At 38.2% G+C, this 13033-nt stretch overlaps 1 protein-coding gene across 1 annotated transcript; it reads left to right on the forward strand.

The window, feature by feature from the left end:
• Positions 1-4841: 4841 nt before the first annotated feature.
• On the forward strand, positions 4842-5012 carry LOC130887665 (40S ribosomal protein S29-like). Its single transcript, XM_057790211.1, has one exon. The coding sequence runs from the start codon at positions 4842-4844 to the stop codon at positions 5010-5012; it is 171 nt and encodes a 56-aa protein (XP_057646194.1).
• The last annotated feature ends 8021 nt before the right edge of the window (positions 5013-13033 follow it).

The following is a 13033-nucleotide window of genomic DNA, read 5'->3' on the forward strand; positions in this document are numbered from 1 at the left end:
GAGATAGAGATGTTTGATGGATATAGATAATTGCTGAATTTTAATACTAAGTAAGAGGAATGATTTCTTACTCTTTCATTTTTAAATGTAAAAAGTTAAAAACTATAATTACCAGGGAAAATATTGCATAAGCCCTCAAAGAAGCAGGTAATTCCAATCTTTTCTTATTTAAAGTGAAGTCAGTAAATTGTTTTCCACATGTTCAAACAGAAAATAAAAATCTGTCCTGTAACTATGGCCAAGTTATATTTACACTTTACATGTACAAGGAGACAAATTAATCTGACTTAACCTTAACCATGTTTTCTTTAAGAATATCTTACATTCAGTCCTTTGAGCCTCACCAAGTTGAAGAACTGTGGGTAAATTTGCGGGTAATTACACTGAAGAAGACATGGTAGTAGTGTTCTCTGAACTCAGAGACAAAGACTTCTATCATTGAGACTTTCATTTTTAACTGTTTTCATTCTTAATCCATGTTGAGAAACTACTTATCTTTAGAGTTCTTCAAGTGTTTTGAATGTAATAATTTTCAGTCAGCTCTTATTTATCCTTAATTATGATCAAACATAAGGAACATAAGTCCAATTTGAGTAATTAGCAAACATTGTATGTGATGAACTCTTCAAGTATTAATATAGATGTATCATAACTGAGAGCCATGCATTCACTCTTGATTTACTCCGTGTCACAAAGGAACACAGTATTGACATAGGAAATGAGCAGTATGCAGAAAAGAAGAATGTATATGTTATATTCTCAGTTAACATTTTGTCATCAGAAGTAATGTGATTTCATAAAATACAATTTAAGAAACCTTGCAGGACTTTGAGTTGACTGACCTCTAATTGGTATAACAATCAAATTTCATGGTGACTACCATTAGATATAAAGATCTTCTGCAGGGGCCTTTCGCGGTGCAACAGTGACAAAACTGCCGCTTGGGGCCAGGGCCACCTTCGGGAGCGGGGCGTCAACGCTGCGCCTTCTGCCTCAGGAGCCGGCAAACGGTCCGCGTGACCCCGGCGCAAGGTAACTAGAGCTGGGCTGAGGGAGGGGCGTGCGCCTTGGGCTGCTGTGTTGCCGGCGGAGCGTGCGAACAGCGGCTGCGTCGCCGCAATAAAGTCTGCTCTGACGAGAAAAAAAAAAGAGAAAAAAAAAAAAAGATCTTCTCTGCAGGTTATGAGACATACTCTAAGTTCAACCATTGTACATTCCCATTAAAAATGCAAAGTACAATTTATACCAAATTCTTAGTTCTAGTTTCACTATTAAGTATACTGTCATTTTTGCGTGAAATAAATTTCATTTTTTATTTCAGAAAAACTTAAATCATAAATTGTTTTACCATAACATATAAACAAAGTATTTTAAAGCTTATCAAAACAGCATCCATATTCTTCTCTAGTTTCTAGCCTAATACTGATCTTCAGAGGTTGAATAATGATTCAGGAGAATCTCCAAGCTATTTAACTCACAATACCAAACCAGCATCTGTGTAATTATCCAGAGTAAATTATCCATATGTAGACTATTTGATTCACCTTGAATGGTTTTTCAACAAAGTTTTTATCTGTTTTTCATTCATTACTGGCAAACTATTCTATTTTCCTGTCATTTCTACTATGCTTGAATAAAACTGAGTTTCCATAATGAAGATAGATTCATTGATATGAAATTACCAACATGTACAATTCCCTCTGGAAATATCAGCATAAACCTCAAAGCTAAAATAGTATTAGGTTCCAATTAAAAACCTGGTGCAATTTTCTTCTGCAGACGAAAGTAAAGTATATGCAAAGTAAGTATTGCCTGGAAATTTCAAAATCCTTCCATATTTCAACTATTGGATTTTTGTGGAAATGAAATACCTTCTAATTTATTCTAAATTAGAATTATGTAGCAAACAAACAATAAGAAAAATAGAATCGTGATAAGTTAGTCTAATACAGTATATGATATTTTGTTTGTGTACGTATAGCTCTTCTATGCTAAGTTAATTATTATTTAAGGTGCTATCAGGGCTTTATACAATGTTTAACTCATTCAAATTTAAATGGGACATTTAAACATGTATTATTTTTTGTCAGCTATTATTGATTTAATACTAAGAAAGTGCATTATTACAATATGTTCAATTTTTAACATTCATTAAATCCACTTGGTAAATGTACATGAAAACAAAACTGCAATTATTTTCATCTAACCCTTCAAACATTAAAGGGTATTATACTAATATTATTTAATAGTGATAAAAGCAAGCTGTAATTTTAATACTTGTAGTATGAATGGTCTGCTCAGGAATTTTATTATTCTCTTTCTATGAATAGTACAAAACAGGATTTCCACTACACATTTTGTAACCAAGAACTTGCACATGTAGCTCGGTAGTTCTGTTTTTGTCTTGGCCAATAGTTAGCTTTAGCATAAGAGAGCTGTGAGAATCCAATTAAGAAATAATTTCAATAGGACATAAAGGTTATTTGAAATAGGCTTCATTGCTTTTCTAATTTTTTTATACAATTGTCTATGGTAAACCTTAGAATGGTGAATAATTTTTTTTTTATGGATGCACAGAAAGATGTATATTTTCTGTTTTTCCTTTCTCTTTTAATTATTTTTTAATCAAACCCAATACTTGCAATGCAGGTTATCTGCCAAATTATATATGACTTATGATTATCATGCAAAATCCATTCATATTTTAATTGAACTCATAGTTTTCTGAATTTGTTATTTTTATTAAATTATTTTTATAGAAAACAATCTTTTCTCACTTTATAGACATAAGCCAGTTTCCACTTCCTCATCTCCTTCTGCTCTGCCCACCTTTCCCTCACTCCAACACTGCCATCCTCTCTTCAGAAAGGGAGTCAACAAAGTATAACACATCACTTTGAGGCAGTCCTGAGATCCTTCCCCATATCTAGACTGAGCAAGGTATCCCTCTAAAAATAATGGGCTCCAAAACACCAGTTTAAGCACTAGGGATAAATTCTGGTCCCACTGATAGTGGCTCCACAGACTGCCCCAGCCATACAACTGTCTCCTCTGTCTTCCTCTTCTCCCCTTCCCCTACCCTTCTGTCCTTCCTTCTCCTCCACACATACTCCTAATTTTCTCAGGAGATTTTTCTCATTCCCCTTCCCAGGGGAATCCATGTATATGTCTCTTAATGTTCTTCTTGTTATGTAGCCTCTCTAGAGTCATGGATTATAGGCTAGTTATCTTTTGCTATTTGCAGATCATATAATAGTATACATAAGTGGACCCAAAAATTCTACTAGGGTACTCCTACAACTGAAAAACACCTACAGTAATCAGGCAGGATACAAAATCATTTAAAAAAATCAGTATTTCTCCTATAAACAAATGATAAAATAGCTGAGAAAGAAATCAGAGAAACACTACCCTTTACAATAGCCACAAACAACATAAAATATCTTGGGATAATGCTAACCAAAGAAGTGAAATACATGTATGACAAGAACTTTAAGTCTTTGAAAAAAGAAATTGAAGAAGATAACAGAAAATGGGGAGATCTGCCATGCTTTTGTATAGGCAGGATCAATATAATAAAACTGGTTATCTTACAGAAAACAATCTACAGGTTTAATACAATCCCCATCAAAATCCAAAACAATTCTTCATAGACCTCAAAAAAACAATATTCAACTTCATATGGAAAAACAAACAAACAAACAAAAAAAGCAGGATAGCCAAAACAAGTCTGTACAAGAAAGGAACCCCTGGATGCATCACCATTCCTGACTTCAAGCTCTGCTATAGAACTATAGTAATGAAAACAGCTTGGTATTGGCATAGCAATAGAAAGGTGGTCCAATGGAATCAAATTGAAAGCCCTGATATCCACACACCTGTGAACACTGGAGTTTTGACAAATAAGACAAATTATACAAAAACAAAAGCATCTTCAGCAAATGGTGTTGGCATAACTGGATGGAAACATGTAAAAGAATGCAAATAGATCTATATCTATCCACGTGCACAAGACTCAAGTCCAGATGGATCAAAGACCTCAACATAAATCCAGCCACACTGAACTTCTTTGAAGAGAGAATGGGAAGTAGCCTTCAATGCAAGGGCAAAGAAGACCACTTCCTAAATATAACACCAGTAGCATAGGCACTTTGAGCAACAATTAATAAATGGGACCTCTTGAAACTGAGACACTTCTGTCAGGCAAGGAACAGAGTCAATAAGACAAAACAGTAGCTTACAGAATGGGAAAAGATTTTCACTAACGCCATATCAGACAGAAAAGATTGATCTTTAAAATATATAAAGAACTTAAGAAACTCAACATCAAAAATACCAAATAATTCAATTAAAATTGGGTTACAAAGATAAACAGATAATTCTCAAAAGAAGACTTACAGATGACTGGAAGACAATTCAGGAATTGCTCAACATCCTTAGCTATCAGGGAATTGCAAATCAAAATGATTCTGAGATACCATCTTACACCTATCAGAATGGCTAAGATCATAAATACTGATGATAGCTGATGCTGGAGAGGATGTGGAATAAAGGGAACACTCCTCCATTGCTGATGGGAGTGTGAACTTTTATAGCCACTTTAAAAATCAGTGATTTCTGAGAAAATTGGGAATCAAACTACCTCAAGACCCAGCAATATCACTCTTGGGCATATACCCAAAAGAGTCACACTCATAACACAAGGACATTTCCTCAACTGTATTCATAACAGCATTATTTGTAAAAGCCACAACTTGCAAACAATGTAAGTGCCCCTCAACCAAAGAATGGATAAAGAAAATGTGCTAGCCTTTAGGCTCGTCGGCCGTCAATGAGGCAACATGGGTCACCAGCAGCTCTACTGCAGTCACTGGCGGAAGTTCAGCCAGGGATCTCGCTCCTGCCACGTCTGCTCAAACCGCCAAGGTCTGGTCCAGAAATACTGGTTGAACACGTGTTGCCAGTGTTTCCACCAGTATGCAAAGGACATTGGCTTCATTAAGTTGGACTAAGCAACCTTGAATGTATTCTTCAAGACTCTACCCAGTGAAACAGATCAACGCCAGTCTTTGTACATAAGAATAAAAAGAAGTGAAGACCTCCAAAAAAAGAAAGAAAGAAAGAAAAGAGAAAGAAAGAAAGAAAGAAAGAAAGAAAGAAAGAAAGAAAGAAAGAAAGAAAGAAAGAAAGAGAAAGAGCTACATTTACACAATGGAGTACTACTCAGCAGTAAAAATCAATGAGATTTTGAAATTTGCATGCAAATGGATGGAACTAGAAAAAGAAACATTCTAAGTGAAATCAAAGTTATTTTTAAATGCAAGCCTCTCTCTCAAATCTAGTTTTTTGAGTTTTTTTTGTTGTTGCTATTTTATTTTATTATGGTCTTTTTGTTAAAGTTTTGTGGGCTACTGAAAATTAAATTCATCCTGAAATCTAACTCAGTTTCCTTTCACATTCAATTGCTCATCATAGACTTAAGGACATTTCTATGTGTGTGTGTGTGTGTGTGTGTGTGTGTGTGTGTGTGTGTTTTATTCTGATTTTGATGGCAGTAATAAACAGATGTACCCAGATATTGGTATTTTCAATCCCATTCAGAGCTATCTCTGACTGTCAGCTTTCAAGCAAAATTTATAGCCACTCCAGGCGTTTGCGCTTGTGGATCCTATATGCCTGTGCCTGCACAATCAATGTTCAGGCAAATTGCCTTGCCAGCCAAGGACTTTAAGCCCTATATAATCTACGTACAGAGTGGTTATATAATCTATGAGTCAAATAGCTATGTAAGCCCCTGTGTGCCTTTAAAAGCAAATATTCCCACTCCATCTCGCTCTCATCATGTTGTTTTTAGACAGATTTGTGTGCTGCCCTCTTTGCCTTCCCTCTCCCTCTATTAATAAAATCGGGCCCCTGTTTTAAGTGTGAACACAATGGGTACTGAGCCCGTGTATGTCCTAATCCTTACACCAGTTCCCCAGGACAATGTCCAAAGTGCCATTGAGAGGTCATTTCACCAGGTGGCATGAAGACTTCAGACACAGACTGGCCTTCAACTGATGTTCTAGACATGGCTATAGATAATAGATGATGCCTGAGCTCTCTTGACCCAACCATGACAGTCATCTCTAATAGGGAGCCACAGGTATATATCACAGTATCAGGACAGTTCATTCCCTATCTTTTGGACACTGGAGCCACATACTCAGTACTGAGGGAGATTTGGGGACCTACTACTCTTTCTCATATCCCTATTGTCTAACCTCCCACCCTACTGGCCCTAACATGTCAATTTCTTTGCCAGCCTCTCAGGTGATACATCTGGTATAGCCACAACCTTTCTGTTGCTGAACACCAGTCCCCATTGTAATCCAATTACAAGATCCTTCCAAATATATTACCCAATCTCAGTATCCACTCTCACTCCAGAGTTTTACGGGACTTAAGCCTATCATCTCTGACCTTCTAAGAATAAGATACACTGCCCTACCTCTTCTCCGTTCAATGTCCCTAAACTTGCAGTTAAGAAATCTAACAGAACCTATTACCTGGTTCAAGACCTCTGGCTCATTAATTTTGCAGTGCTCCCTCTTTATCCTGTAGTGCCTAACCATTACATACTTCTTTCCACTATTCCTTTAGGATCCTTCTATTTCTCATTCTGGATCTCAAAAATGTCCTTTTCTCTATTCTGCTCAGCTTCCAATCTCAAACTATCTTTGCTTTCACCTGGACTGCTCCTGACAGCCACCTCTCCACACAGCTCACCTGGACTGTCTTACTCCAGGTATTCAAGGACAACCCACACCTGTTTGTCTAGGCTCTACCTTCTGATCTACTCTCTCTGTCTATCCCCAAATATAAATCATACAGTATTTAGATGATATATTACTTTGCAGTCCATTCTTATAAATCTGCTAAACTATTTCTGCCCTTTTAAATTTCTTGTGCAGCAGGGGCTATAGAATCTAACCTTCCAAGGTCCAACTTTCTACTCCTCAGTTCACCTTCTTGGGACTAAATATTATCCCAACCCCAAAAGCTATTACCTTAAACAAGAAGAAAACTACTTCAGTCTCTTACAGTCCCTTCTACTAGCAATAACTGCATCTTCTCTTTTTCTTTCCTTGCTCACCCCTTATATGGGGCTCAGCTCTCCACAGAGCCCCTCCCCATCCCATTGCAAAGCCCTTTCAGAGACTCCATCATTCTCTTCTTAGTTACTAGCTCTTCATCTCCTAGACCTAACTCATCCTTTCTCCCTCTAAGTAACAGAGAAGGATGGGGATGCCCTTGGGGTCATCAGCTGGACCTTTGTACCTGTAGCATACTTGTCAGAGAAACTAGATCTTACCACTCAGGGATGGGCACCCTGCATACTTGCTTTAGCAGCTGATGAGTTCCTTATTCGTGAGTCAAAGAAACTAACCTTTGGATCACCCACCACTATCTTCTCACACCAAAACCTATCCCAGTTCTTAACTTATAAAGGCTTACATACTTACCTCCTTCTCAAGTTCTTTCTTCCCAGGTGGCACTAGTAAAACTTGCCATACTTATTTTTCAATCTTGCTTTTCAATGTCTCAAATCTTTTTTCTCAACATAATCCTGACTACTATCCATCTTAATCCTACATAGAAACTTTAAAGGAACTAGCTCCTCATTCTTCACACAAATAGAAGGGCACATTGCCTCAGGCCACCGATTCCTGCTATGCAGATGACAGCTCCTTCTTACATGAGGGAACACAAAAAGTGGGCTATGACATAGTGTCAGACAATGGGTAGATGCACAGTCACTTCTCACCTATACTGCTAACCAGTAGTCTGAATTAATAGCTCTCACCTATGTCTTCCAAATTGTCACAGAGGTGACATAAATGTTTACACAGACTCCAAATATACCTTTCTTATCATCTTGTTACAGGCTGCTATCTGGAAAGACTGTGGGCATCTTATAACTAAAGGTGCAACCACTACTTTTAAGATCACATTATGATTATATTAAAGGCCTCCCATCTATGCAAAGCTATAGGAATTATTCAACACCAGTCTAATCAGATTGACAGATCTATCATTCTAGGAGAAATAACCTAGCTGACCAGGCAGCCAGGACAGCAGCATTGCAAGGTGCAGATTCACCTCACCCCTCTCAGGGCTTCATACAGTGTAACACACTTCCTCATTGTCACCCTCTGACACTTGACAAACCCTGTCCTACCAAACCATGTTTTTATCCTAATAGTCAGGCTCTGCCTTATATTGTTAAGGTCCACCTCCAAACCAACCCTGAGGGCTTATAGTTCATAAAAACTATCAGAGCCTCTTTTAAATCTGTCAAAAGTCAGAGCCCAATTCCAAAAACAATAGCCTTTATTTCTCTACTCACCAGGCCAGGGGCTACCTTCTGGGAACTGATTGGTAGTTTAATTTTATTCACATGCCCACATTCATGTGGGTTAAATATTTCCTGGTCTTAGTGGATACCTTGTCTCGGTAGGTAGAAACATTTCTGACCGCCAATAAGAGGACCCATTCAGTTTCTGACATCTCTGGGAAATTATTTCATGGTTTGGAATTCCCACCTTTCTTCTTTCAGATAACAGCCCTTAGTTTACCTCTCAGATCTTTTAAACTAAAGCCCTCAGTATCCCATGGCATTTTCATATGTGCTCAGAGGAGGTAGAATGAACTAACCATTCCTTAAAAAATATTCTTGTTAACTTGTCACAGGAACTTCATCTTGACTGGGTAAAGTTTTTGGCTCTAGCTCTTTTCAGGCTACAGGCCCTCCCCAAATGACCCATTTCTATTTCATCCTTTGAACTCATGCATGGGTGGCCAGTTCTGACTATTGGTCTCTCATCTGAACCCTCACCATATCTTGATCAACTACTCATCACATTATTGCATCACCTCTGCTCCCTTTTATGGGTCTTTATGGAACGCTCAATATTTTAACCATGTGCCAACTACTGTTCATCTCCAAATAACATCGGGGATCAGGATCAGGTCCTTCTCTCTCTTACAGGCCAACACCCTTCACCTCTTTCTCCTAAATAGCAGGGCCCCTTTAAGGTAATTCACAGCTGCTAAACTGGAGGGTTTCCCTTATTGGATCCACATATCTCATCTCAAAGTCTTTACTTCTCCTCAGGATAATGTCTCTTAATATAATGGTAACTCAAAGAGGGCCCTGTTCCCTTAAGTTCCAGAGGACACCAAGATCAACTGCTTTGTCTTCAATTCTGCTCAACGCTCCTGGATTGGGAGCCCTATGTTTTCTTTTCTGATTCCCCCCCCTCTTCTCTCTCCTATTTGTTTTACCAGTTTCTACCTGTGTCTTCAATGACATATTCAATTTTCCAATAACTATTCAATTGCTGTTACAGGAACCACCATTAGCCATAGAGTCAGAGGAACAAAGACTGTCAGAGATGCCCAGGTAACACTTCAGAGATATGCACATTCAAAAAGGAAACTCACAAAACAAATTTTAATATAACAGGCTTATTAACATGTTAAGGTGATACCATGACATTGAAAAACAGGCTCCCTAATGTTTGTCTCAGATGAAAATTAAAAGGTTTAATTAATAATCTCTCTCTCTCTCTCTCTCTTTCTCTCCCTCTCTTGCTATGTGACTATCCAGGATGTTAACACTATCCAGCTAAACAATAAAATTCTAATAAACTATTAAACGAGTTCTAAAAGAATACTAAACATTAACCATCTTTGTTACAAACCTAAACGAACACTCAAAAGCTCCAGAGAGCCAAATTGGACCCACCAGAACAAATCAGATTCACCCAAGATAAGTAACATTCAACATTTCCTTTGTGTTGGGGACCCCTTCGTTCATCTTGGGACCTGTGGGGAACCCCCCACTCCATCTTGAGAACTTCTTCCCCTAATTAACAGGATCTAAACAAAGTTTTCTAAACTCTGTCTTCTGCCTTGCCAGCATCTTGTTGAGTCCAAGATAGCAGCAAGACAATTCCATGTGGCTCAAACCATGAGAAAGTTATAGACTCTTCAGAACAAGCTCTCCAGACATGACTGGCCCCCACTAAGTCAGCTTGAAGAAGTTTTGAGAGACCAAATGCCCCTGTTCTAACCAGCCTTCTTCACTTAGCCCTCCCTCCAATTTTTATAAAAAAAATAAGATGGTGAAATGTTGGCATTTTCTATCATATTCAGAGCTCTCATTGGCTATCATCATTGGGATTATGTTTTTACCCTGTAAAGATTTGTTTATTGTACGTGTTTAATACAATGCTGATTAGTCAGTAGCCAGACAGAAAGTATAGGCAGGGAAACCAGGCAAGAAGGAGAGGCAGTCTCTCTTCTTGTCCCACCCAGCTTGCATCCAGAACCCTTCTTCCTTCTGCCCCCTTTCCTCTTTGGGCACATAACACCATCCAGCTCAGTCTGTCTGGCGCTGGGGGCAAATCCTCAGGGCAAGTAGGCAGGTGAGACTTCCTTTGGTTCACTGGCCTGCCTGCACCAAGCAAGGTAGGAGCTTTGTTTATGAACTACCCAACCTGCACAGAGATCTGATCTTGGCACCAGGAGAGCCATCAGTGGAAGAGCTAATCTGGGTACCAGGAGAGCCGTCTTTGGGCACGGAGATCTGATATTGGTACCAGGAGAGACATCACTGGAGCACCAGGAGAGCTATCACTGCAGGGTGCCATCACTGGGAAGGTACATCAGTAGGCAAGGAGACCTGATCCGGTAAAAGAAGATCCATAGGGGAGCATTCGGAGAAAGAGATGGGCAGGCGCCAATGCAAGAATTCACCCAACAATCTGACCTCACAACAGGAGGACATGAACACCTTAATCATGAAGAAGTAGATAAAATTGACTTTATGAAAGTGATTGACGCCCTTAAACAGCATGTAAAAAATGCCCTTATAGAAATGGATGAGAAGTATAACAGAAAGTTTGAAGAACTGAGTAAATCAGTGAATGATACCCTAGGAAACCAAGGAAAAACAATCAAACAGATAATGGAAACAGTTCAAGACTTAAAAACTGAAATGGAGGCAAAGAAGAAAACACAAACAGAAGACCAGCTGGACAGGGAAAATCTAGGTAAACGAATAGAGACTACAGAAGCAAGCATAACGAACAGAATACAAGAGATAGAAGAAAGAATCTCAGATTCTGAAGATACCATAGAGAAAATAAACACGCTGATCAAAGAAAACAGCAAGACCAACAAATTGTCATCACAAAACATTCAGGAAATATGGGACACAATAAAAAAACCAAACCCAAGAATAATAGGAATAGAAGAAGGAGAAGAAGCGCAGCTCAACGGTCCAGAAAATATATTTAATAAAATTATAGAAGAAAACTTTCCCAACCTACAGAAAGATATACCTATGAAGGTTCAAGAAGCATACAGAACACCGAATAGGCTGGATCAAAAAAAAACATCCTCTTGCCATATAATAATCAAAACACAAAGCATACAGAATAAAGAAAGAATACTAAGAGCAGCAAAGGAAAAAGGCCAAGTTACTTATAAAGGTAAACCTATCAGACTTACACCTGACTTCTCTATGGAAACAATGAAAGCCAGAAGGTCCTGGATAGATGTACTGCAGAAACTACGAGACCATGGATGCAAGCCCAGACTACTATACCCAGCCAAGCTCTCGTTCACTATAAATGGAGAAAACAAAATTTTCCAGGATAAAAACAAATTTAAACAATACGTAGCCACAAATCCAGCCTTACAGAAAGTAATAGAAGGAAAATCATTAATCAAGGAGTCCAACAATGACCACAGTAACTCAGATATCTAGAGACCCTTTACCAGCACATCTCAAAGAAGGGAAACACACAAAATACTAAAAAAAATGACCAGAGTTAACAACCACTGGTCATTAGTATCACTTAATGTCAATGGACTCAATTCACCTATAAAAAGGCACAGACTAAGAGATTGGATACGAAAACAGGATCCAACATTCTGCTGTTTACAAGAAACACACCTCAACCACAAAGAAAGACACCTACTCAGAGTAAAGGGCTGGGATAAGGCTTATCAAGTAAATGGACCTAGGAAACAAGCAGGTGTGGCCATACTAATTTCTAACAAAGTTGACTTCAAACTTAAATCAATCAGAAGAGATGGAGAGGGACATTTTCTACTCATAACAGGAACAATTCATCAGGATGAAATCTCAATCCTGAATATCTATGCCCCTAATATAAAAGCACCCACCTACGTAAAAGAAACATTGTTAAAACTCAAGGCAGCCATCAAACCGCACACATTAATAGTAGGAGACTTTAATACTCCTCTCTCACCAATGGACAGGTCAAGTAGACAGAAACCTAACAGAGAAATAAGAGAATTAATGGAGGTAATGAATCAAATGGACTTAACAGACATCTATAGAATATTCCACCCAAATAGGAAAGAATATACCTTCTTCTCTGCAGCTCATGGAACCTTCTCAAAAATCGACCACATACTCGGTAACAAAGCAAACATCCACAGTTACAAAAAAATATTAATAACCACCTGTATCTTATCAGATCACCATGGATTAAAGCTAGAATTCAGCAACAATGCTACCCCCAGAAAGCCTACAAACTCATGGAAACTGAATAGTCATCTACTGAACCATACCTGGATTAAGGACGAAATAAAGAAAGAAATTAAAGTCTTCCTTGAAGACAATGAAAATAAAGAAACAACATACTCAAACCTATGGGACACTATGAAAGCAGTCCTGAGAGGAAAGTTCATAGCACTAACTGCCCACTTAAAGAAAACAGAGAAAGCACACATTGGAGACTTAACAGCCCACCTGAAAGCTCTAGAAAAAAAAGAAGCAGACTCACCTAGAAGGGGTAGAAGACTGGAAATAATCAAACTAAGGGCTGAAATCAACAAAATAGAAACACAGAAAACAATTGAAAGAATCAATAAATCAAAAAGCTGGTTCCTGGAGAAAATCAACAAGATTGATAAACCCCTATCCAAACTAATCAAACGGCAGAGAGAGAAT

The sequence above is a fragment of the Chionomys nivalis genome, chromosome 1 (genome assembly GCF_950005125.1).
Source record: "Chionomys nivalis chromosome 1, mChiNiv1.1, whole genome shotgun sequence".
NCBI classification, from domain to species: Eukaryota; Metazoa; Chordata; class Mammalia; order Rodentia; family Cricetidae; genus Chionomys; species Chionomys nivalis.